General features: G+C 37.9%; 1 protein-coding gene across 1 annotated transcript; it reads left to right on the forward strand.

Annotated features, from left to right (window-relative positions):
- Positions 1–262: 262 nt before the first annotated feature.
- LOC127806069 (putative glucose-6-phosphate 1-epimerase) lies at positions 263–26,461 on the forward strand. The gene is made up of 9 exons (XM_052343061.1): positions 263–561; positions 2,500–2,574; positions 4,325–4,381; positions 4,481–4,641; positions 12,559–12,699; positions 18,676–18,778; positions 18,875–18,974; positions 19,419–19,666; positions 26,041–26,461. Exons 1-8 carry the CDS (start codon positions 448–450, stop codon positions 19,631–19,633), a joined length of 966 nt encoding a protein of 321 aa, XP_052199021.1. The 5' UTR covers positions 263–447; the 3' UTR covers positions 19,634–19,666; positions 26,041–26,461.
- Positions 26,462–27,663: the final 1,202 nt, after the last annotated feature.

Raw genomic sequence — 27,663 nt, forward strand, 5'->3', positions numbered from 1 at the left:
AATATTAAAATAAAATAGCAAGAGATTCAATAGCGCTCCTGACTTAACCGACGTCATGGTCTTTGGGGAATTTTATCTTATCCATATACATACATACACACACCTACACATACGCATACGCAAATGACATATATATCCAAAGCGTGCGAATGGGGTGACCTGATCTGACAAGGGTAGGGCTAAATTTGTGATGTCACTTTACCCAGGGAAGGAAATGAGAAAGAGTAATAGCGAAGGGGTCACTGTGTAATTAACCCCATAAATTGACACGAGCGAGCGAGCGAGACTGAGCGAGACTCAGAGAGGAGAGAGAGAGAGAGAGAGAGGAGAGAGATCAACTCGTCGTGAAGGGGTTTCGCAGGGCGAGAGAGAGAGAGAGAGAGATAGAGGGTGTTTATTCGCTGTGATGACAATTTGAAGAGATTGAAAGAAAGAAGAGACAGAGAAATGGCGTCGTCGATTTCGAATATCGGTGGTGAAAGGATTCCAGTGGAGGTGTGTAAGGGCATCAATGGCCTCGAGAAGGTCGTGCTCCGGGAGGTTCGCGGCCCTTCTGCTGAAGTAATAATATTAACTTAGATTTCGATCCCTTCATTTTTTTTTTTTTTATCATTATCTCCTTTTCATTTGTAGTAAGTGCTCTGATCTGATGCTCCGCATGCTTTGATTTCCTTTTTAGGGGTTAATTTCCTGATCCGAATTGAAGATTCCTTAAATTTGTTCTTTTTCTTTTTTCACCTTCCGTCTTTTTGTTTGGTTGTTTACATTAGGTACTAGGTGCTTCAATCCACTGAGATCTTGATCTGAATCTGCAAATATTATGATATGATGATATATGTGTTGGCAAATAAAGTAGATCTGTCGTGTGGAATTCAAAGGGGAAACAGTTTCCATTTGGTTAATTAATAAGGCCGGGGACTCGTTATTGATCTCATTTTGATTTCCACCAATCTAATCATAGTTCTTTACTTGTTCTTGTGTTGGGGATGTGCATTGCTGCATCTCTTCTTAGTCAAAGTTTTAGGAATTGTTCTTTTCTAATTGATAAAGCGAATAGGTGTGATAATCTTGAATTTTTTTCTTCTTTCTTTTTCATCCAATATAGTCCCTTTTTAAACTGGGCCAATAATTTTCATGATAGGCCCGACACCTTGGTTCCCACACTAGATAGGTCTTTGCCTTCCTAGTGTTTGTTAATGGTCGTGCAAAGTTGTTGACTTCTTTAAGGGTCACTTATAGTTTTTAAGGCCTTACTTCAAGGGAATTTCAATCAATGGTGAAACGAGCAAAACAGAATGCTTGATTGATATTAAACTGAGAGGGCTAGGAAATATATATAGGATACAACTCTTATCTCTTTCCTATAGAGTAGGAAAGGAATGGAATAATCTAATCCTAAAAACTAGGAAAGACTATCTCCTAAACTTTAGGAGATAAAACAGATAAAAACAAACTTAAACTAATTTAAATACAATTGTATAACAACCAGATAATCTACAAGGATAATTCTCTTATCCTTTAATCTATTTAAATCTTCTTTTTTCGTCCAACAAATGGCAAACACAAATTTTGGATTTTATATACTGGAGTAGCAACTGAAGATGCTTTAGCTAATTAGAGAGTTTTTCAGATTTGTTGAAGACAACTCAACAATAAAAGAAAACAGTATAAATTGCATTTTTCATTTTTTTACTAGTTCTATATATCAAACTTAAGTAAGAACTTCCAGATAATACTTTGTAGGATCAGTGAAAAATAGTTCTGACTATTTGTTAGCAAGTTGATGTGTCTCTTTCTACTATTTCTTACATGCCAAAGGCGCTACATTACAGGGAAGTGACCTTATTCATCTCTTTCCTTGGTCTTCATGTCCAAGTAAAAGAATATGAAAATGTCTCAGTGTGCAATAACACGGTGGGGGACTTCCTTTTGGTTGCTAAGCTTTAATGTGAAAGTCTACCAAGTATTTACAGAGTTTTCACTGAGTGCTCCTAAAATTAAGTAAATAATCTTGATTTACTACTAATAAAGAATTCTTCCAATTAATTGTTTCGAAGTCCTCGGAGGTCCTAGGGAAAATGTTGGAGCCACCATGTGGTGTGGCATGTGTTCCATAACTAATCACCCACTTTTGGGAGCAGAATCTGTTATGGATGATAATATCTTGAAAGATGGAAGCTTGAAGGGTAATAATGGTTTTGGAGTCCAACATAATGAGTGATATTTAAATTATATCTGCCTTTTGTGCTGTTTTAATTATTTTAGTTCTCAGATTTCAACATTTTCTTATTGGTACATGAAGTTCTGAAGTTTCTTGCTTTGTTTAGTCATTCTTTTTAATTAAAATAAAACAACACACCAAGCCTTAGAAAAATTATATTTGGTGGTGGTTTTGTAACTTAACGACATTTGCTATGGAGTTAAATGACAAATATGGAATTGCTGTTATCTAGCACGTGTTAGTTAAGTTTCTTTACAGTAATATACCCTGTTATGCAGGTGTATCTTTATGGTGGTCATGTGACATCTTGGAAGAATGAGCATGGAGAGGAGCTGCTTTTTGTCAGTAGTAAGGTATTCTGCATTTTAAATTTGTCAGTGTATTGATTTACTTCTGATTGCCTTCCCAACCAAAGATATAAGCTGTTTCATATCTTACTCTTAGTAATTTTCTGATATGTCTTGTGCTCACTTTTTATGTGTCTAGCAAAGCACATACCTACAGATTCTTCTTGAATAGAGAAAATTATTTGGGTATAGTGTATTCACTTTGTATATATGAGCTGTAAGGGCCCTGTAAAAGATAAGACCATAGATAGAAATGACAACAAGCTAGAATTCATTTAGCTAACCCTGCAGTATGGTGCTATTATTCCCATTCCAAAATTTGTTAACTGTGCAGTCTGTACTCAACTGTAGTGTGGTAAAACCATACTACAATGGAGTGGTTAACAATCCTGGAGTGGAAATAACATTTCCCCGCATAGTAGGATAAAGGTTTGATACATTGTTTTTGTTGTTTTAGTCTGTTCACTTTGTGAGATATTGCCCTGAAAATGTTACTTACAAGATGGAAGATTATGGGTTATTTAGATGGCCAGAAATTATGGTGAAAAAATTAATTGTCGTATGCTATCACATGAAGTTACCAAAGTAATCCAGCTAAAGTGTTATTTCCATGAATGAAACTGGGAGTTACAAATATTGGAATTTACAAGGAGGATTTGTATGTTAGGTTTCAAGTCCATTTGTTGGCTACAGTAAGATATGGATCTAACCATAATGGTTGCGAGCCCACTATAGTCATTTTGGTCTAAAAGATAGAGATTGTGGTTGGTTTGGACCCTGTAATTGCTAGCTTTAATCTTCTGTTTTTTACTCAATGCAGGAAAATTTTAAGTTATGATGCCATAACCTTCATGAATTATTGCTACACAATTATTATTTACTAAAGTCAAGTGTGAGAATGATTTTTTAAAGGTTATAACCATTAAACTAAAGGTTTGATTTTGTTTTTTAATTCTTAGACTCTGTGACGAAGTTTGGTTGCTTTAGTTTCTCTTGTTTGCCTAATTTCTTTACTGAGATATTTTGCCCTTTTGTCCCTAATTATATTTCCTGCAAATTAACCTTGGTTGATGATTTGAAACTGAAATTGAAGAAGGCGTTCATAGGGTCCAAATGCCCAATCTTAGAGATTTTGCCTACAGACAGGTGAGCAAACAATACTCCTATGAACAGGAGAAAGTATCCTGCATAAAAATGTCTTTGTCCCTTCTCAATTGAAGAAGATTTGGGAAGACCTTGCACAGAGGTTGGCCACTAGTACTTAACTCTAGTTCTGTTCCAAACTCTATAAACTTAAGTGTGATGGGAAACCATCCCATGCCTGAGAAGTACCCCTCCAATCCCTAGCAAAAGCTCCATTCCCTTGCTACACATGCTCCAAACCTCTATGAACACCCATACTTCTCAGCCACCATTCTCCACAAAATTTTAGGTTCCTAATATCTGGAGCCTGGACAACTTAAATTCATCACCTAAACACCCCCACCCCTCCAACAAAACAAGAAAAAGAAAAAAGAAACTTCCTCTGTAGTACTTCCAGCCTATTCAATTAACTTAGTCCTTAGGAGACGTATTGTCAGGGGTACTCTGTAATATTTTTAAGTCTATTTTAACTTTATTTCCGTAGCCTGCCTAACTGCTGTTCGTAATCTATAAGATTCTTTATACAAGTGATAGGAAGGAACTTAGATTATATATTGTGGTGTCTACCTTTAGGTGTCTAGATTCCTGAATTATATTATTTTTTGTTATGTAGGCTATTTTCAAGCCTCCAAAAGCAATCCGTGGAGGTATCCCAATATGCTTCCCTCAAGTATGTGCTTCTCAATCTTTCATTTCTTGAACTTTTTGTTATGTTTCTGTTTGTTTTTTAGTTTTATCCTTGTCAATGAGAGTTTCTCCATATGTGCAGTTTTCAAATCATGGCTCTCTTGAGCAGCATGGATTTGCTAGAAATAGGTTTTGGAGCATTGAAAAAGATCCACCTCCTTTCCCAACGAACTCATCCAGTAAGGCTTTTGTTGATTTGATCCTTAAACCCTCTGAAGACGATTTGAAGATATGGCCACACAGGTATAGTTTGAGAATTTCCTAATTTTTTATGCATGTATTTTATAAGTCAGGTAATCCGCTGTATTCTTTGCTTATGCTTACCATTTTGTTCCCATGAACAACCCTTCTGTATAATAAGGGTATTTCACAAAATTATTCAATGATGGTGGGGACACAAGAGTTAGGTTGGGACATCTTAGTAACTCCGAAGGGAACGTGAGCTATACATTTTATCGACGCATAAGTTCAAAAGAAATAAGGCAAGCATTAAAAAAGATGAAAAATCATAAGGCGGTGGGACCAAATAATATACCAATAGAAGCATGGAAATGCATGGGAGAAGAGGGTATTGAAGCGAGAGCTTCACAACGGAAAGAATGAAAAACAAAGGTAGAGAAATACCTCTAAGTGTTTTTTCAATTAAAAACGGAAAAACTGAATGAATCATAATATAAGAGAAAAGCTGACTTATATACTGTCAGCTCACAAAACGCATCAAACACGTCAACCAAACACAACAAACTAACTGCTTACAAAACAGCAACAATACTACTGCTAAACAACATACTAGAACAATTAAACAGCTAGACATCGAGCAACAATATCTTCAACATGCTCCCTCAAACGAGACTCCATAATCAACTGTGAGCAAAAACAATTGGACAATGATCAGCAGGTGTCATGTGGAGTCGAAGTTTGTTACATAGAAACAAGAATCAATCTGTAGGCAAGCCCTTGGTAAAAATGTCAGCAACTTGATGCTGAGAAGGAACATATCGAATTTCCACATCTCCAAATTCAACCTTTTCGCGAACAAAATGTACATCAACTTCAATGTGCTTAGTTCTGGAGTGAAACACAGGATTTTCAACAATAGACTTAGCAGCTAGGTTGTCACACCAGAGAATAGGTGTAGCAGTAAAAGGATAACCCAATTCAGTTAGTAAAGTCTTTAACCACAAGATTTCAGCAACACCTTGCGCCATAGCTCGATATTCTGCTTCACCAACAGAACGAGCAACCACAATTTGCTTATTGGAACTCCAAACCAAGAGATTATCTCCAAGAAAGGCACAAACACCACTGGTGGACCGTCTGGTGACTTTACAACCAGCATGGTCAACATCAGTATACACAGAGAGAGCCAAACCAGCAGAAGATGGAGTGAACTTCAAACCAAACCCAATTGTTCTCTTTAGATAACGAAGTAAACGTTTACAGGCCAGCCAATGTTGAACCTTTGGAGCAGCTGAGAACTGACTCAGCTTATTAACAGTAAAAGCTACATCCGGACGAGTATAAGTAAGATATTGAAGAGATCCAACAATAATTTGGTAAAGAGCTGGGTTAGAAAACTCAGCACCTTCAGTAGTTAATGAACAGCCTGAACTCATAGGAGTTGTACAAGGCTTACACCCAGACATGGCAGCCTTCTGAAGTAAGTCCAATGTATACTTGGATTGAGTTAAATACAGGCCAGTAGCATCTCTACAAGCCTCAAAGCCAAGAAAATAGTTAACAGATCCAAGAGTCTTGAGGGAAAAATAGGTGTCTAGAGCTTTGATACAATCATGTAAAGCAGCTGTATCGGATCCTGTGATGAGGATATCATCGACATACACCAGAACAAACAACACATACGTAGACTCCCTTTTTATAAATAATGAAGCATCCAAGACAGCACGCACAAAACCCCAATCCTGCAGAGCAGTTCGTAATTTGTTGTACCAAGCGTGTGGAGCCTGTTTAAGACCATAAATGGACTTTTTCAGTTTGCACACATGTGAAGGAAACTTTGTACTAATAAACCCCTCAGGCTGCATCATATAAACAACTTCTTGTAGATCTCCATTGAGAAATGCATTGTTAATATCGACCTGCTGCACATCCCAACCAAATTGAATAGTTAGAGAAAATAAAACTCTAATGGTGGTAGGAGCTTTAACTACTGGGCTAAATGTCTTGGCGTAATCAATGCCAGGAGTTTGAAAAAACCCTTTTGCAACAAGCCTAGCTTTATACTTAAGAATAGATCCATCAGGCTTGTACTTAACCCGAAAAATTCACTTACAAGTAATCAGATTCATATCAGAGGAAGGAGGAACAAGGTCCCATGTATTATTACGTTGAAGAGCAAAATATTCCTCTTTCATAGCTTGGGCCCAATTGGAGTCTAAAAGAGTTTCTTGAATGGTATTAGGTTCTAGAGAGCTCAACAGGACATGTGGAGAAGAAAGATTTAACTATCTGGCTTTAGAACGAGTGATCATGGGATGAATAGAGAATGCTGGAGTAGATGTAAACTAAAGATGAGGAGAAACGGGATTGGAGAAAGAGTTTGAAATTGAACTAGAAGATGAACGAGAAGGTTGAGAAATAGATGGTTGTTCAGAAGCATGAGGTGAATGAGAACTAGCATACGAGAAGGTTGAGAAATAGATGGTTGTTCAGAAGCATGAGATGAATGAGAACTAGCATTAGGACAAACAAAAGAAGGAATAGGTGCTACTCGAGGAGCTGAACAAGAAGATACAGAAGAACTTTTGAAGAAATTAAGAACATCGGTGGACACACCTGAAGAGGAAGATTGCTTAGATGAAGAATTGGACGAAACTTAACTGGAAAACAATTGAGGATATGGAAACTCATCAGGATTGAAAATGACATGACGTGTTATATACACTCTACCCGAAGAATCCATGCATTTGTACCCAGCATGCACCTGACTGTATCCTAGCACACATTTAGTAGAATGAAAATTAAACTTGTGCTTGCTATAAGGTCGAAGATATGGAAAACAAGCACAACTAAAAGGTTGCAACTGAAGATAGTTAGGGAATTTGTGATAAAGTTTCTCAAAAGGACTTTGAAACTGTAATGGTGCAGCGGGTAACAAATTAATAGTAAAGACAACTGTTTGAAAAGCTTCAACCTAGAATTTGAGAGGCATGTTAGCATGAGATAAAAGAGTGAGACCCATTTCAGCAATATGCCTATGTTTTCTTTCAGCAACACCATTTTGTTGGTGTGTATAGGGACAAGAAAATCTAGGTTGAATACCATAAGAGGCAAGATAGGGTAGTAAGGCTTTAAATTCTCCCCCATTATCTGTATGAAAAGCACGAATTTTAGATCTATACTGTAGCTCAGCAAATTTATGAAAGGTCTTGAAGACATTTAATGTGTCATACTTTTGTCTAATAGAATACAACCATGTGTAACGAGTAAAAGCATCCACAAAAACTATATAATACTTATGTCCCTCAGTGGACAAGATTGGGGATGGACCCCACAGATCTGAATATACAACTTCCAGAGGATGCTTTGCTGAAATTTGACAAGAAGAAAAAGGAAGTTGATGTAGCTTATCCAATTTGCAAGAATCACAAAAGGCCAGATTGTTAGAATTGCATGAAACATGTATTTTATTGAGAACGTGTTTCAATACATTGAAAGAGGGATGACCTAGCCTATCATGCCAATGTTTGCAAATTCTACTGTTATTACAAGAGGACTGTAAGCTAGACAAAGACAAATTTTGTTTGTTACAACAATTAACAGGACTGTCTGAGAGAAATGAGATAGGAGACCTCTTAGAGGTAACAACAGAGCAATTGCTGATTGCAAAAGAAGAAACACTATGAGGCTGAGCATGAGCAAGTGCTGGAGCAAGTTGATACAGACCATCTAAAGCACCCCTCGGAATAGCACCTGACCCGTTTCCTTGTCCTTGATCAAACAAAAAGTAGAGTGATATTCAACAATGACATTATTTTCATTAGTAAGTTGAGACACACTAACGAGGTTTTTAGTCATTTTAGGCACATGTAAGACATTTGGTAATGAAAGAACAGAAATAGGGGTTGAATGTGTAAGCATTTGAGTAAGACCAACATTTGAGATTGGAAGAGTCTTACCATTACCAACAGCTACCTTATCTGTCCCATTGTAGGGAGAATGAAGAGAAAGATTGTTCAAAGTGGAAGTGATGTGGTTTGTAGCACTTGAGTCTACACACCAAGATTGATCACCAATTTGATTAGAATGTGGATAGTGCTGAGGATACTGAGAACTGGAGTCAAAAGGAGGTCTGGAGTCAAAGGTAGGTTGTGGCACATATCCATATGAAGTCCCGGTTGGAAACTCTAAATCAGTCAAGTAACCTCGATTAGACTCTTGAGAAGAAGCTATGAAAGCCTGAGAATCGAACTGAGATGTGCTGCCACTGTTTTTACTAGTTGAATTAAAATTGCGCTGAAAGTTTCTATCAAACCTATGATAACATCGATCAGCGAAATGTCCTGGTTTATTACCACACAATTGGCAATAAAATCGTTTGCCTAACGATTTGCCTCTACCTCGATTATTTCCTCCTCTAAAATTACCTCCTCCTTGAAATCCAGTGGAATTCCTACCTCCTCTGGTAGTTTGAGATGCTAAATTCACTGACATTGTAGCATTCTCAAAAGTATTTCCATTTGATACCTGAGGAACATTCTTAGTGGACAATCTCTGCTCATGCATCAACAAAAGATATTGTACCTTATCTATGTTGATCTCGTCCATCTGATACATGATCAGACCTATGACATTGTCATAGTCATCACCTAATCCATTCAATATCGCCATTAACACGTCCTTGTCACTAATCGAATCACCAATAGCAGCTAAGGAATGTCTTATAGTCTTGATTTTCAGGAGATAATCATTCACTGAGAGGTCATTCTTCTTCACCGATCTAAGTTGCTGCTTCAACTGGAACGAGAGCAAGCAACAGTTTGTTGAGAATATAAATTCTCCAGAAAAGACCACACCTCTGATGAGCTCTCACAATGTATTACCTGACCTAGAACGAACTTGTCGATTGTTGAAAATAACCAGCCTAACAAAAGTTGATCAGATCTAATCCAGCTAAGATAACTCGGATTAACCGCCTCTTGCTCTCCTTGATCGGAGTACTGATACTTAGGCGGTGGAGCAGTTTTGTCAACAAACTGCATTAGATCAAATGCACGAATAGTCGCCATGATCTGCGCCTTCTAGTAAAGATAATTATTGGAATCAAGTTTCGTCGGAATGAAACTAAACGCCTTTGCTACTGTTGTAAAATCTGACTGAGTAGCAACAAACAATGTTGAAGTAGATTGAGGAGGATTGGATGAGGTTGAATTGTGCGATGCCATCGACGTAAGTCTTTGGCTCTGATACCATGAAGCAAGAGCTTCACAACGGAAAGAATGAAAAACAAAGGTAGAAAAATACCTCAGGTGTTCTTTCAATTAAAAACAGAAAAATCGAATGAATCATAATATAAGAGAAAAGCCGACTTATATACTGTCAGCTCACAAAACGCGTCAAACGCGTTAACCAAACACAACAAACTAACTGCTTACAAAACAACAACAATACTACTGCTAAACAACAGACCAGAACAATTAAACAACAAGACATCGAACAGCAATATCTTCAGCAGGTATCTCCTGGCTAACGAAATTATTTAACGCAATCCTTAAATCAAAAAAGATGCTAGATGAGTGGAGAAAGAGTACTTTGGTTCCTATATACAAGAACAAAGAAGATGTTCAAAATTGTGAAAATTATAGAGGAATTAAGTTAATGAGCCATACCATGAAGCTCTGGGAGAGAGTAATAGAGAGCAGAGGCTCAGAAAAAAAACAAATGTCTCGGAAAATCAATTTTGTTTCATGCCTGATAGGTTAATAATGGAAGCTAGAAAGGTATCGGGATCATTAGAAGGACCTGCATATGGTGTTTATAAATCTAGAAAAGGCCTATGATAGGGTCTCTAGAGAAGTATTATGGAGGGTTTTAGAGAAAAAAGGAGTCTGAATAGCCTATATATAAGCCTTTAAGAACATGTATCACGATGCAGAGATAAGGGTCAGAACATGCGAAGGGGATACTAAACCATTTAAAATTACAATGGGACTGCATCAAGGTTCTGTATTAAGTCCCATAGTTCTGAAAGGAACGAGGCGCAAAGGGTCCTGGAGCCTGAGGCGCGAGGCGCACAAGGCGAGGCTCGCCTTTGCGAAGTGAGGCACACCTTTTAGAGAAAAAACTCAAAATCTTGTAAAATCATAAAAAACTATCAAATTATCAATAATAATACATGTATATCATTAATGATTCATTATCTTTAAATTCTAAACTAACATCATCAAAGTCGATTCATTCATCATGTAAATTTTAAACTAGAAACATCATCAAAGTTCAAACTTAAAGTCTCAAACTCAAACAAGTACCAATCATCATACAAAGTTTTAAACAAACATATAAACATTACAAGTCCACAATCAAGAAAATGTTTTCATTTTGAAAAATGCTATTTTTCTAAGTTTGGAAGATTAACGCATTATAAGGAGACATATAAGAAAATGTTTTCATTTTGAAAAACTATCTCCCGGTATTTTGATAGTTAATATTCATTGTTGTTAAAATGATTTTTAATGAATTTTTCAAGAAATAGTAGGTATGTATTTTGAGGGTGGTAAAATCGCTAAATCCCGAATTTATACTAAAATTAAAATTCCATTTTCTTATTGTTATGGATTTTGATTTTTTAGATATTTTTATTGAATTCAAATGGGGGGTACTTTCTTATTTACATTTATGTATTAAAGTAAATGGAAGGTAAAATATAAATAAAAAAAAATGTGAACATTTACTTTTATGTAAATATGTTGTAATGTATACATGCTGGAACCAAGAAGAGGGGAGGAATTGGGCTGCCCAGGTTTCAATTAAAACCTAAGTTTCATGAGGCGCGCCTCTCGCCTCGGCGCCTCACCGTGCAAGGCGAGGGCCTCGTTGAAATCGCCTCGCCTAGGCGCGCCTTTAAAAACTATGCTAAGTCCATACTTATTTGCTTTAGTAATGGATGAACTCACTAAACACATTTAGATAGAGGTGCCATGGTGTATGCTATTTGCAGATGACATAGTGTTGGTGGGTGAAACAAAAGAGAGAGTGAATACTAAGCTTGAGTTGTGGAAAAACAATTTAGAATCTAAGGGATTTAAATTAAGTAGAAGGAAAACATAATATATGGAATGTAAATTTAGTAAGAATGCAAGAGTGGAGGATGTTATAATAAAATTGGAAGATCAAATCTTACAAAGAAAATGCCATTTTTGATATTTGGGATCAGTGATTCAAAAAGATAGAGAAATTCACGAGGATGTCACGTATAGAATTAAGGTAGGTTGGCTAAAATGGAGAAATGTTTTGGGGGTGTTATGTGATGGTAAAATCCCATTAAAACTGTAAGGAAAATTGTATAGGACAACTATAAAACCAGTTTTGTTATATGACTCAGAATGTTGGGCAGTCAAATACTAGCATGAGCAAAAGAGGAGTGTAGTGGAGATGAAGATGCTAAGATGGATATGCGGCCATACAACAAAAAATAAAATTAGAAATGAGGTTATTTGTAATAAGGTAGGAGTATTGCCAATCGAGTAGAAGATGAGAGAGACTAGACTAAGATGGTTTGGTCATATGAGAAGGAGACCAAGAGATACTCCTGTGAAGAGAGTTGATGAAATAGAACAATTAGTCAAAAAAAGAGGTAGAGGCAGACCCAAGAAGACTTTGGGTGAGACATTAAAGTTTGATATTAAGTGTATGAGCTTAAATGAAGATATGACAAAAGACAAAAATACATAGAAGTCTAAAATTCATGTAGCCGACCCCACGTATTGGGATAAAGGCTGGATATATTGTTGTTGTGTTGAACAACCCTTCTGTATAAAGGGAATAAGTAGAAGTGGGGATCTTAGGAGCATCTTTTTGATAGGCACGTTAAGTAGCATGTTCATAATTTCTCTTGTTATTTTGTTCGATGAATTTTTTTTTATCAGGTTTTAGTGTTGATTTCTAACCTTTTATTGCATTAACACTTTGTTGTTGTTGTAGTTTTGAATTTCGATTGAGGGTGGCTTTGGGACCTGGAGGAGATTTGATGCTGACATCTCGAATCAGAAATACCAACACTGATGGAAAACCATTTACTTTCACATTTGCATATCATACCTATTTTTCTGTTTCAGATATCAGGTATGTGTTGAAATTGATTTGCCTTGTTTTCTCTTCAATAAAGTTGCCAAGGGATAACCTTGATGTTTTATTTGCTCAGTTGACACTTTTTTTTTCATTTCTCAGACTTTTTGCCATGCATGCCATTGGTATTTTCAAATATGTAACCCCCTCATATTTCGTGTTAAAGCAAGTCCTTGTGGTTATAAATGGCCTTTCAACGGGAATATGTATGGAATCCAGTATAATGTAATAATCTTTCAACTTTCATGATGATATTGTTTCTCAGAAGAGTCTGTATTATATTTATGGATATGATGAAGGCTCTGGACTATAATCATTAGCTTTCTAGTCTCTTGCCATCCTTAGGGGGGGGTCATGATTGAAGTGTTCCATGGATATAGTGTTTGCATTACTTGTCTGTGAAAAAAAATAAAGAAAAATTTTCATGTAGAAGATTTGATGATATACAATGGACATCAGTAGAGCACAACCCTTTGTGAACTAAAAATAATAAATTCTGTAATTTCATGCTATATTGCTCAACAATATTTGTTGTTTCTTTACATTCACTGTGCCAGATACACAACAACTATGGTAGGTAGCTAATGGTGGAACAAAATCTTCATAAGAAGCACCACTATGCATATGGGTACAAGTATGGATATGGAGGCAGGTTCAGTGTATGATATCATTATTATCACTAGTCTTAATCTCATTAGATGAGGTTGGTTACATGGATTTTAGCTGTTCAGTCATCTGTATCTGCAGTCATACCTTTTATAAAGATATTATAATAACCCCATGTCGTGCCTAACTGTTTTTTACTACATATTTTTTGTCTTCTATTACTGCATTTGCTATAAAACTTTTTCTTTTTTCCATTTCATCCACTCTCCTGATAGGTTAGTATATTTATCTCTTTTTACACATCCAAACTACCTTAACAACTTATTGCACACATTATCTTCAATAGGTGTTGCTCCAACCTTATTATGATTTCATTGTTAATTTTATCCATTTTTGTATTTTTGAATATCCAATTTAACATTTTTATTCCAGCTCCACAATCATTTATATCCATGACCATATTTTTTCTGAAGCCATTTTATCTTATGTCATACTTAAGAGTTTTCATCCAAGTTATATAATACACACATATGTATATGCTTTTTTTCTTTTGTTACGAACTTCTTTCTTTTCTTTCCCCACAAGTTTGTCTATTGGTCCTTTACTTTTAATGGTTTTGTATAATATCATTATATAAGATGAATGGTGTTTTCATATTGAATTAATGTTCCCTTTTTTAAATGAAAAGTATATTTTTAGTGCCTTTTTCAGTTATTATGTTTAACAACTGAAATAATATTAAAAAGGTAACACTAACTTGGTATGTAGGCACTGATCAGCTTATATGGTGAAATTATACCAAAAATACAAAAAATGCCAATTCAACAAAAGGATGCTATGAAATCCATAATAATGACTGTATAAACATTATTTGACATACAAGAGAAAAAAAACAGGTAGCTATTTTTATTCAGGTCGTAATTAGTCTTAATTTTGCTTTATAATCTTTAACCAAAAACTTTTGTGTCATAGGTTTTAACCTCAAAAAAGTTCTAAAAAGCTACACTAAGAAGCCCTTTGAATTCTCGTGTGCCCATAGCATGTTCAACTCATGGTCAAGTGTGTCTTGTTTGTCCTATCCTAGAATTCTCTTATGTGCCCATAGGGCCAGCCATCTAGTGCGAGAATAGCTCCTACGCTAGTGCTACTGGCATCTGCCTCTAGTGTGAATGGCTTGTTGAAATCAGGCAACCCCAATATTGGAACCTCACTCATGGCCCTCTTCAACTGATCAAATGCCACCTTGGCCCTTTCATCCCATCTAAAACTATCCTTAATAATTTAGTTAGGGGTTTGCTGATCACCCTGTAGTTTTTCACAAAGCGCTTGTAGTAGCTTGTTAGCCCCAAAACCCCCCTCAAAGCCTTGACATTGGTGGGTCTAGGCCAAGCAATCATGGTAGCTATCTGTCGTGGTCTAAACACTTAGAGGCGAGAGTATAGTGGCAAGCATTGCATGTGCAGGCAATTAGGAGTTTGTTAGCTAATTCTAGAAGGGGCATCAATGTAAATAAGGTTTACCTTTGGTGGGAGTATGGACATGGGATCCAATATATAAGGACCGTTCCCATCTAATGAGACATGTAGAAAATTGAATTTGAATTCACTCTGAATTTCTCTCTCATTTCAATCTTTCTCTCTTAATTCTCTCGTCTCTCTCTCTCTCTCTTTTCTCTCTATTAGTTTCCTTTATTCCTTAGAATTTTCCCTAGAATTCTTGAGAAACATTGTTAGATCTCCAAGGATCTGATAATTTGGTATTAGAGCAAGGTCCGGGCCAGAGTAATTCAGTAGGATCAGTGATGGCAGAAAGGACTCGAATGAAGAATCTAGAGTCACAAGTGCAACAATTCCACTCGACGATTACTGATCTTCAAGCCCGGGTGGAATTATTGGAAATTGGATCCAATCGGAATCATGAGGCAATCATGGCGATGGATCGGAAGATGGGATTAGAGAGGAAGTGAGAGCTCAAATTCAGGATTAGCTCCAAAATTTTATGGTTATGTTTACACGCCAAAATCAGGTAAGCCTATCACTTGATTTCCCTTTTAGAGAGAGAATAAAGCTAATTCTCACCGGTCATGGAGTAAGAGTAAGAAATATGAATACAGGGCCCTCAAAAATTGAGGTGGCTTCGGGAGGAAGAGAAGAAACTAAGGGGGATCAAAGGCGAGAGGGATTGATTGCACCCCATCAACCAGGGTTCCCTATGCCTAAGTTGGATGCCTAAGTTGGAGATACCCCTGTTTGATGGAAGTAATCCTCGATGGTTGGTAAGAAGATGTGAGCATATGTTTTGTTGATGCAATGTACTAGAGGGACATAGTGTGCTTTGGCAACGACTTACCTCAATGATGCTGGGGATGCTTGGTATCAAGGTTGGTCGAAGGTGAGAGGGGAATGTCACATGGGATGAATTTGTTGACAAGTTGTGTGAGAGGTTCGGGGATAGAAATAGCATGGATGTGGTAGAAGAGTTCAATAAACTCAAACAAGGAGGGGTGTAGGCTTATTAGGCCCAGTTTGAGGAGTTGAGATCCATTATGATTAATCTAAACCCCCATTTCTCTGGGCCTATTTTGTCTCTAGTTTTATGAGTGGATTAAGTGAAGAACTCAGGCCTATGGTCAAGATGTTACACTCGGAAACAGTGGAGCAAGTAGTTGAGAGTGCTAGGCTGTAGGAGATTATGGTGGAAGCCATAATGAAGAAACAGAAGCAACAGAGTAAGGGAGTTGGCATGGGATCTGTACTGCCAGTGGGTAAGGGTTATGGCATGGAGGTAATGAGGATGGATCCTGGGTAAAAGGGGATGATGGTACTTGTACCTGTTCACTCTTCAACATGTCAGAATGGGAGATTGATAGAGCAAAGGAGGCAAGCAGGGTTTTGTTTTAAGTGCGGTGACCGGTGTTTTCCAGGACACCAATGTAAGAGGACCAGATGTTTACTGGTTTTGTATTAGGTTGGAGGGGTATGGAATGATCAAAAGTCTTTTGGGTGGTAAGTCCTTAGGTTCTGCAAATAAGTCTTGAAATTCAATTAACAATGTATCTAATAAAGCCAATTCGTGTACCTGCCATAGGGGAGGTGCCTGGTTGCTGGCTGCCATCATGCATTGCTCCTCAACCGCTTTCCCTTGATCATTTTGCAAATCCCAGGTTCCATATTCCCTTGGAGAGTTACCCTCCTCCCTTCCTTCTCCAGAGTCACCTCAATCTCGTTGAAGTCAAAGCTAATTGGGCATTCCCCAAGCTTCAATAACCACAAATCAGCCTCGAAGGTTTCCCCCTGGATCATCCAGCAAAACCCCAAACAAGCTGACTTGGTCAACACCTTACTCCCATTAGCAACTGTCATCGAAAGGGGCTGGGTATTAGATAACTCGTAATTCATCTTCTTAGTTGTCCCTTCATCAATGAAACTGTGGGTGCTCCCATTGTTAATTAACACCATGAGGGTGTTATCTTGTACTCTCCCTTCCACTTTAATGATCTTATTGCTGGCCATTCCCAAGCTTCTATGCTCCATGAGTCTTCCCCCTTGCTGCATCGTGGGTGCAAGTAGTGGAAGTGCCTGATACTTGGGCCCTACCCCTGCTCTATTCAACTCCTTCCCCTGCACCTTTTCCCCCTTGGTGGAATTAGCCCATAGCTTCCTCCCTTTCCTTGGATCCTTTGCTTTCTCATCAATGCCTCCACTATTAATTCCTACAACAAGGCATTCTTCGCTACCTCTTGCACCATTCTAGGCTTCATCATCTTCACCATGGGCCTGAGATCATCACTCAGCCCACTAATAAAGCTTGACACGAAGTACTCTTCCATCATGTAGGGGTTTTGGTTAAGCATAACCTTCAACTCCTCAAACTTGAGTTGATAGTCCTACACAATCCCACATTGCCTCAGCTTATTAAATTCCTCTACTATATCTACAGTCCTCTGTTCCCCAAACCTTTCGCACAATCCCCTAACAAATTCTTCCCAATTATAATCATCTCTCACCCTTGACCATCCTTGGAACCATACATCCCCCACATCATTCAGATAAGTTGCTACTAGAGTAACTCTCTGGTTATCAACCACTTGATGTATGTTAAACTACTTCTCACACCTTTGGATCCACCACCGGGCTTTCATCTTATCAAACACTGGTAATTCCAATTTTGGCATTGGAAAACCGGAATGATTTGAAGTCACCTGGACTTCCGGTCTCCTTTCAACTACATTATCACCAACTATGGCCGGATCGACCTCCAACTCTAAGGATTCGACCACTCTATGACTAGTGCCAATGCCCAGAAGTATTGCTCTATTTTTGCATCTCCTCACGGATTTGATTGTGCATATCTCCTCGCAATCGGTTCGGGACATCCTCTGACTTCTTATCGACCACCACACCAATCGCCGCCTCCATAGATCCCACTCAAGTCTGCATTTCTATCACCGTAGCTATCACTTGTTGCAGTTGCATCTCCATCTGCTTCATGCAAGTACCATCTGCCATTGCAATTGAATCACCGGAAACCTTCAGCCAAGAGCGTGCTCTGATACCAAATTGTCAGATCTAAGGTCTGACTAGAGAATTCTCTCCTATTTAGAGGAGAATTAGGTGGGAATTGTAAGAAGAAGGGGGAGGGAATTTGAGAATTGAGAGAAGGATCAAGAAAGAGAAGGAGAGGGAGAGAGAAGAGGGAAATTTAAGAGGAAAATAGGCAATTCAAATTGTATTTCGATGCCTTCAAACTGAGCCGGGACCATGCTTTTAAACTGGTCCACAGCTTGGGAGTTATCGCCAAAAACGGTTACCACTCCCATGTACAATTCCTGTTGCACCCCTTAGGTACAAGTCATTACAGCCATAACTACCCCTTATTACAATAGCTTCGGTCTAAGTACATGACACATCTGTCTGGTAGGTGATGGGCACTCAAAATGAAGAGTTTCCTAGCAGTCCACATGATGTGGGACAGTAGAAATTTGCAGAATATTGAAGAACCTGAGAGATGGAAAATTTGTAAAGAGAAGAAGAGAAGAAGAAGGTTGAGAAAGAACCTGAGAGATAGAAAATGAAAAAAAGAATAATCAGTGGAGGAAAATAATCACTTTTATTCAATATTTATCAAAGGCGTGAATTTTCTGAATACATAGTACACCTATTTATAAGATGAAATCCATTCCTAAGTTCCTAACAAAAACATAATTAACCTAACTACAATTATATGAACAAAATGAATAAAGTCTAAAACCCAAATAAAGTATACAAATCAAAACAAAATAAGATGAATCAAAATAAGCAAGATCAACAATGTCCTATCACGGCAGCTTTTAATTGTGCCTGAATTAGTTCATTTTCTGTGACTCAGTGAAGTTCGGGTAGAAGGATTGGAGACGCTGGATTATCTTGACAACTTACAGAACAAGGAGCGATTTACTGAACAAGGAGATGCAATAACTTTTGAGTCAGAAGTAAGTTGGGAAATTATTTTGGTTTCCCTGTTCATCATGCTTTTAAATACATCGTTTTGGTTTTAATGCTCTTCCCATGTTAATTATGGTATGTAGGTGGATAAAATATACCTCAGCACCCCTACAAAGATTGCAATCTTGGATCATGAGAAGAAACGGACATTTGTTATTCGCAAGGATGGACTTCCAGATGCTGGTGAGAATGACCTTGTCCATCTTTCTTACAGTTTTCTTTATATAGATTGAGCTACAGTTTATCGGCTGCATACTGGTGATTTGAAGATTTATTGGCCTTTCAATTTATCAATATTGAGTAATCTTTAGTACCCAGTTTTGTTGGAAATTATGCTTAATTTAATTGTACATTTATGAACAAGCTAGTCATGCATTCTTGTGATTACTCTGCTGAACAGCATACATTAGGTGGTGTTGCACACTTTCACTTATTTATGAGCTTTGAAGATTAACCTGCTAATGAAATTTATTTATGCAGACAATGTACGAAGGAACCCTCTACGTGATGTTTGAATCTAGATGAATAATTACTGGTTCTTTTATAGTTATCTTTGCGTGTGTGTGTGTCTAAAGATATATTTATTTATTGGGTTGTTACAGCAATTTTCTTTTGTTTCTTCTGTAGTTGTGTGGAACCCCTGGGATAAGAAGGCGAAGGCAATGGCTGATTTTGGAGATGATGAATATAAGCATATGCTGTGTGTGGAGGCTGCTGTGGTAGAAAAACCAATAACTTTAAAGCCTGGTGAGGAGTGGAGAGGAAGGCAGGAACTATCTGCTGTTCCTTCTAGTTATTGCAGTGGGCAGCTTGATCCTCGGAAAGTCCTACTGGGCAGCTAAAAGGCTCATTTTCTGGTCTAAAATCCTGTACAGGTACCTAACTGACTTGATTATTTTTGTTTAATCTTTTCATATTTGTTTTCTTCTATTGTGAGAATATTTAGATGGGCCTTTCTTGAAATAGGGACAATAAATTGCTTATGGCCCCCCCTTTGGGGTAGCTTTTCCTTATACTAATTGGTTGTTTATCATTGATTAGATATAACAAATTTAAATGTTTATTCCGGAAATCATAATGATTTTATGAAGTGATTATCTGAGCACTAGGTTGAAATACTATGCAGGTGATTATAGTTATCAGAATGCTGATTTTACCCATGGATCAAGCAAAGAATAACGTGAAATCATGTATTGGGTTGATAATGAGACAATATTTAACTAACAAAGGACTAACAAAGTATGTGTCTAATAGAAATTGCATGTTATGTACTTGCAAATATATGTGTGACAAAGTAGTAATTTGCCTCACATATTAATGCACTTATATGTATTTGCTTGTCTTTTCTGTTTATTTATTTAATTCATTTAAGATTCAAAACTTATAAAACTAAATGAAACAAAATGGAACTGTATTACTAGGATAGTTCTTATAGATACTCTACATTATTAGATTACATATCAATAAGTGTATTATTTACTGTATAAAATATTTAATTAGGTAAGCATTAGAGAAGTTTGAGGTTGTCTCAATATGGATGCCAAGGGCCTGCTCCTTTAAAATCTCTAGCCCTAGTAGTTGCATCTGCATGATCAAGCCAGTGAAGACTTGATTTGCAATTTTTTTACCAATAAGTAAATGTATTTAAGAAGCACCTCAAGGGGTTCCCTCCCCATCTGGAAAAAGGGGGTTCCCTCAACATCAAAACAGAAGTGAAGGGCTATGAGCACCTCAAGGGGGTTCCCCTTCCCTCAGCATCACACAAAAGTAAAGGCCCATCTATCTGCAGGCATATATAAGTCTTTCAAAAATGGCAAAGGGGAAGAAAGACAAAAAATTGCCTAGAACAAGAAGAAGACAAAAATAGGAGTGTCAGCGTACAACCAAACATGAAGTGGAACAAGAGGCTGGTTGCCTTCATTTCACAAAAATGCCTCTCCACTCCACCAGAAATCTCCACTGTCCACCACTTCTCTTGCTCCATATTCTCCTCATCATACAAAAAGGGGCTACCCACCATGCATGTCTCTGCCTCCTTGAGGGGCAGGGCAGCCTAATTAAAGATAACCAAGAATCGGCAGTAGTAGTAGGTATCACCTAATCTACACCAAAAAGAGATGAGGTGAACCCAAAATGTCACAAAAAACTGGGCGATGACACAAAATCCATGGGTTTTCCAATGAACTAAAAACCTCACTTCCTAACATTCTGTTCCCTTGCTCTCAAAATATCAACTGTGAGACAGGCAATCCATGGCTGGCTGTCTAGAGGAGAAGTTAACTTTAGGATGGGCCTTTGGCCTCCTTATCATCTTCCAGGGAACAATGTAAAATGAGTGTCCTGAAAAGGATCTCGCTCCCAAAGGGCACATCCTTCCCTTGTCCTAAAATTTGACTGATCCTGAGTGTTACCCAAAAAAAGCTGTCAGAGTCAATCTACCAATCCTACAGACTACATCTAAACTAGCGAGACCAGATAATGACATCAGCTTATAAGGAAGCATTGGCATCCTCAGTGTTAGCCAGTTGGAAGAGGTTGGGAAAGTTCTGCACAAGGACCTTTGCCTGCACCAACTATCTAGTTAAAATCTAACTGTAACCCATTTGCAACATGAAATTGAATGAACTTAGACAACGCATTTTATAGAAGAAAAGTTAAACAAGGTGGTTGAATTGAAAGCTCCTCCTAAGAATCCCAATAGGAAAATCTATTGACTAAAAAGCTAACCATAAACCATCAACCCTCACAGCTGATGACTTGCATGGGTCTTTCGTGGCCCTTTCCTCCAATGGGGATTGGAGTTGTTGGGCCTACTTTCCCAAGCCACAGAACAAATGGAAATATTTGATTGTGGGGGTTGACTATGTCACGACCCAAGGTATATTAGGAATTATCTAACACATGTATTTTTCCTTTGTGTACTTTGCTACTTTGCTGATTTGTACCTTTACCTTGGAAGCCTATAAATAGGCTATAACTTAGGGAATTTGTCATTTGAAATGATAATTGATTTCTTGTTTCCCTCTCAACTCTGATCTCTCTCTTGTTCCCTTCTGATTTCTCTGTTCCCTCCCTATTCTTCTGATTTCTTGTTTCCCTCTCAACTCTGATCTCTCTCTTGTTCCCTTCTGATTTCTCTGTTCCCTCCCTATTCTTCTTGTTCTCCCTCTCCTTCTGTCTAATTCTTCCTCAATTCTCTCTGTTTCTGTTCTGTCTCTTCTTCCATTTCTGCTCTCTCTTCCCTGTACTCTTCTCAATTTCCAAAACCCTAGGTAAACCCTAGGATCATGACAGACTATTTCACTTAATGGGTAGAGACTGAACCGCTGGACATAATCATAGCCTTAAAAGTGGTGGAATTTGGGTGGTCGTCTATCACATACAAGTTTGGGTTACCTCAAACCATCGTGGCAGACAATAGAACACAGTTTGACAGCAGTTATATAAAAATATAAGGCAGACCAAAAGATGGATTGAGGAAAACCTCTTCAAGGCCTTTGAATAATATTCTACAATGCTTTTTATCCACAAGGAGTAGGTGAGGTCTTATAGCCAAACAAGAATCATACTTCATTAAAGACCTGAACCCCAAGGGCCCCTAATTCTTCGTGAATTCTGGTTGTTACTCTCAGAATGAAGGTTAGACCACGTTTGGCAAACACTGTTATCTTCTCCGATCATTTTGTAGAATTGCTTTTGGGCCCAACTGTGCTTCTGAAGTTTCAATTGAATTCACGTGGGCTTTGTTCTGATTATATTAGTTCAAATTTAAGTTTGTCATGAAACTTTTGTGGCAGTGTTTTCACATTTTGGTTTGCGATTCTTTTAATTTTTTTTTTTGAGGGGGGAGGGACGGGGGGGGGGGGGGGGGGGGGGGGGGGGGGGATTGTAAAATTGCTGTCAGCCCAGGTACGATGTTATTTTTTTATTTTTGGATGTTACATTTTTTTTCCCATTCTCACAAATGTGTTTCAATTATGTCTAAGTGACGGATATGCATGTCCTCAGGTTTCTGAAGCATGTTCAGTTAAATAAAAATGGAGCATGTTCCAATACAGGTCCATCCATGTGTAGCGAGTGGCATTCAATGCAACCTAGGCATACTTTTTCATTAGAAGTGTTGCTTTACACAGGATATAAATACTCTGGTATACATGGCCACATATTATGTGGACCTCTTGGATTCTGCAGGAGGTGTTGGCCATTGTTTTCTAGTCTTTGATTTTCTCTCAGATTATTACACTAAAAAATGAACCTTACCAGTTGGGCTTGACTCATGATTTTTCTATCCTAATAAAGTACCATGAAACCAGTTCTTAAGATTTTACTTATATATATACATATTTTTTTGGTGCCCCAGCCCCCGTGGTTTGGGGGAAGAGGGGGGGTGGGGGGAACCAGCTGGAAGATGAATTTGATCTTCAACTCACTGAGAATGATAAATTGTCATTTTTGCTTTTCTACTCACTAGTATATTCTTATTAATGAGAACCAATAGATTTAAATTCAATTTGCAAAGATCTGATCTTGAAGTCTACAAGTTCTTTGACACCTTTTCCATAGTTGTCAATGGCATGCTTGGGTGCAAGGTGCATGCACATCTCCAAATGGTAACCAAGGCGCCATCCTTCAGGCTTGTCTTGTTAAAAGTGCGCTCAAGTGGGCTTAAGCACCAAAAAAGTACAAATTAAGGTTCTAGTGCTTTTTCTTTTCAAAGCGAAGCTCAAATGGGAAACCCAGCTTAAGCACTAAAAGCACATGGCGGGCTTAAATACTGTTTTAAGTAAAAAAAAATAGTTGTTATTGTGTACACTAATACACCAGAATACACCCATATTCTAGATAAATATCTTGAAGTGCTGTAGAAGAGATACGATCATTGATTTTTTGACATGGGGTGTTGTTGCTAATATAGCTAGAGTTGAAGAGTCTGGATTTAGTATTAGAAGCAAATGGGGCAATGCAACACCTGCTTCAACTTCTAGTTCATGGCTAGTTTTGGTTGAAGAAGTCAATTTGATGGCACTAATGAGAAAGTTGATGAGAACTATAACTCCAATGATGAAATTTTCTTAATGTAGACTAAATCATTGAAAATGAATTAAAAGACCCTTTTTTGTTCTCTGCTAGCATTAATTTTTTCTTGATAGTATTATCTAGTTAGTTATTGTATTATCTTTTTATTTTTTTCCTAACATTTGCTCTTTTTTCTTTGATTGAGCACATGCTAGCACTTCTTGCTTAAGCTCTTGGAAGGCCTTTGCGGTCAAGTGCGCTTAGGGCCTTTAAAAACACTCTTCAGGCATGTGCCTAGGCCGGCCCAAAGTTCAAGGCTCCTGTTTCTAGGCCTTTTGGAGGTATCACTCCTTATTTTCAGGTCTTACTCCTGAATGAAAGGATTGTGTCAGGAGCCGACAATGAATGTAAAAAAAAATTTCAGATTTTTTTTAACGTTGATTTTAAAAAAGAAAAATAAGGGCCTGTTCTCTTTCCCGTTTTCGGGCCGTTTTCTATTTTCAGTTTTTCAAAACACTCAAAACGTGTTCTCTTTGTTATTTTCAAAAACGCATTTTCAAAAACAAGTAAAAATTTTGTACAGAAAATCCAAAACAACAAAAACTCGTTTTGGCTGTTTTTAGCCAAAACACGCGTAAAAGATCAAAACACGGAAAACAGATGCGTTTCTTCTCATGCAGTGTAGACGCTCCACCCCCCCCAGCCCCGGCCCCAACCCCAGCCTCCATTCTCGAATCTCCTCTCTCTCTCCTCTCTTCTCTCTCTCTCTCTCGCCTCGGCCAAACATCGCGAACGCCATCTCCGTCGTTGCCAGAGTCGCCGTCGACCTTGCGCCCCATCTCCGTCGCTGCCGTCGACCTTGCGCGCCATCTCCGTCGCCACCAGAGCCGTCGTCGACCTCGCCCACCACTGCCGAAAGCCGCCATCGACCCACCCCTCTCTCCCCAAATCTGGCATACCCCATCCATTCTCTCTCTCTCTCCTCTCTTCTCTCCAAAACACCGAAAAATCACAAACCCAAAACACACAGCACCGCCTCTGCCACCGCCGTCGACCGCATCAGCCACTGCCACCGCGACCACCGTCGTCGACCGCGCCCGCCACCGGCAGTGCGAGCCGCCATCTACTGCCCACCGTCACTCCCCTTGCATAGCGCGTCCACCATCGCCTCCCTTCGTGCGAGACCCCATCCATTCTGTCTTTTGAATTCTTTTTTGATTTGATTTTTGTTTTGTTTTGTTTTATTTGAATAGGAATATGTAATATAATTTTTTTAATAATTTATAATTTATTAATAATTGTTTATAATTTATTTTAAATTAAATTTATTGAATAAAATATTATAAAATGATGTTTTTCAAATTTTCAAAGTAAACGCGTTTTCTAGTTTTTTGTTTTAAGAAACAGTTTTTCAAAATAACAAAAAGAACATGTTTTCAAAAATTTCAAAACGGACACTCAAAACACAAAACTAAAAATGAATTGAAAACTCAAAACTCAAAACTGAAACACAAAGAGAACACCACCTAAACTTCTGTGATCTACCGCCGCCTCCCCCCCCCCCCCCCTTCTCCAATTCTCTGCTTCTTATGAAGAGATGAAACCATCTTCATGTAAATAGGAAGGAAGTGAGCCAAACAAGAATGACCTAATATCAGCGGGAGGACTCTTCATACTTCGGGGGACTGCATCAAGTAAGCTCCTGAGCTTAGGAATATACCGTGTGTGGCCACATGGATACTTTGTTGGTGGATCAGACAATCTAGTGGATTCTTTTGGTCCTGATTTTATTTCGGAGTGGGAGGAGTCAGCATCATCACTAGCCCCCCCCCCCCCCTCTCTCTCTCTCTCTCGCTAGATATATATATATATATATTTCCACAACTGGAATTCTAGTATTGCTATAGTAGATATGAGCTTTGTTTGATATCCACAATTTTAGATTTTAGCATTTTGCTTGTTATTAAATTGTTGGCCTTCACAGTACTACTCGTCATAGAAAAGTAGGCAAATTGCTGATATGATAACAATTCATGATTGAATTTCTATTTGCTTTGTGGCTTCTGCATGTCTCCTTAGTTTGCCTGGGCAATCAATTTAAAACAGGATCAACATCATTGTCATTGTTACTATTAGTGTGATTTCTTGAACAAATCAAAGATTTATGCACTTACAGTACCACCTGCACATCGGCTGTAATCTTACGAATATGGGTTTTGACCTGTTTGTGTAGGTGCTCTGTTGCAAGGGTGGTTGGAGCATGACAGCAATATCTTGCTTTCTTTTTTATATCTTTCCTTCACTGTACCCTCTCTCCCTTGTTATATTTTCTTTACTTGGGTGGAAGGTGAATTATTCATGAGTAGCAGAGTTGTCAAAATAATGTTTCTTGCTATGTTTGGATGTTTGGTAGAGCATCTGGAACTGGAGTAAGGAGAACCATCTATGCTATTTGCCTTTGGATGCTTAAACCAAAAAAAAAAAAGTTATTGCTGCGTTGGTTGGGAACTTACAGTATTGTCTCTCTCTGAAGTTGTAACACCTTGGGCTTGTAAAAAGCCGACTCTTTCCTCGTTATCCATTAGCCCAGCTGGTAAATTGTTTGTAAACTTTCCTTGATTCTTATATATGCTTCTGGTCTGGCAATTCCTCTCTCTCTCTCTCTCTCTCTCTCTCTCGTAATGGGGGATATTCTCACAAGAATAAGATGGGGCTGTTGCGGCATCTAAAAAGTGCTGCTAAAACTTGCAGAAAGTGCCTCGTTTAGTTTTTGCTTTTGGCCTTTTTAGTGAGATCAGTTTATAGTGACGCGTTCATGTGATGATGCCGAATTTGTTTGCTGCAAAGCTCGAACGATGCTTAGACTCGAATAATTTAAGGGCTAATCAAATTGAAGATATTAGGAGAAAAATCTAAAACATGTTTGGAGGCACTCTTTATGTAGAAATAATGCGATTTCACCTACTGGAATTAAAATTTGCATTTGTTTTGGTAGTAGCAATAGGATTTGGTACATTAAATAATAATTATATATTACTCAAGACTCTGTAAATGTCGCTGTTGAAGTCATTTTGATGTCATCTTTCGTACAGCAATTTTAAGTTTTAATCAAAATGAATGTTAAATGTATATTATAATAATAATACCCTTTTCTCCATAACAATTTGAGAAGTTTTGTTTGTCGGTGAGGCATGAGAGAGAGAGAGAGAGAGAGAGAGAGAGAGAGAGGGATTCATTTTGTTGCCTACCACCAATATTGACATCATAATATTATTGTGAAGGCAAAATTGTTTATTGACTGCCACATATAAGAAGATTGATATGTTGGGATGAGCCATGGCATTGACTTGTCTACAGCGAGAAGTAATGCATTAAAAGCCATTCCCCATGGATTGCGTTGAGGCAAAAATAGATCCACGGGGGGGACATTGTCATGATCAAATTTATGATTTTTGTCTGCTTCCCATGTCAATTCCTTGTGCTGCTACGCCTCTTCTTTTTGCATAGTATTCCCCCATGATGATGATATCCTTCCTCATTTTGGGTGGGTTCCTCAATTAAAACTTAATTAATCTAATGACACCATGTGATCTCAATCCAATCAATGGAATGGAGCCTCACATGTCGATTAATGGAGGCCTAATTCTCAATTGGGCAATACACTAACATATATCTACATGTTATTTTGTGAGATTCATAATATATATATCTTTACTATAATTTAAAAAAAAAAAAAAAACATCACGAACTTTTTAAAATAATTTTATTTTATTTTAAAAAGTACGTAGCGTTGTTACCTTGGTGCCACCAATACAATGAATGAATGAATGAATGTCCTAAGCGCTTAATTAAAGCC

The sequence above is a fragment of the Diospyros lotus genome, chromosome 7 (assembly GCF_014633365.1).
Source record: "Diospyros lotus cultivar Yz01 chromosome 7, ASM1463336v1, whole genome shotgun sequence".
NCBI lineage: Eukaryota > Viridiplantae > Streptophyta > Magnoliopsida > Ericales > Ebenaceae > Diospyros > Diospyros lotus.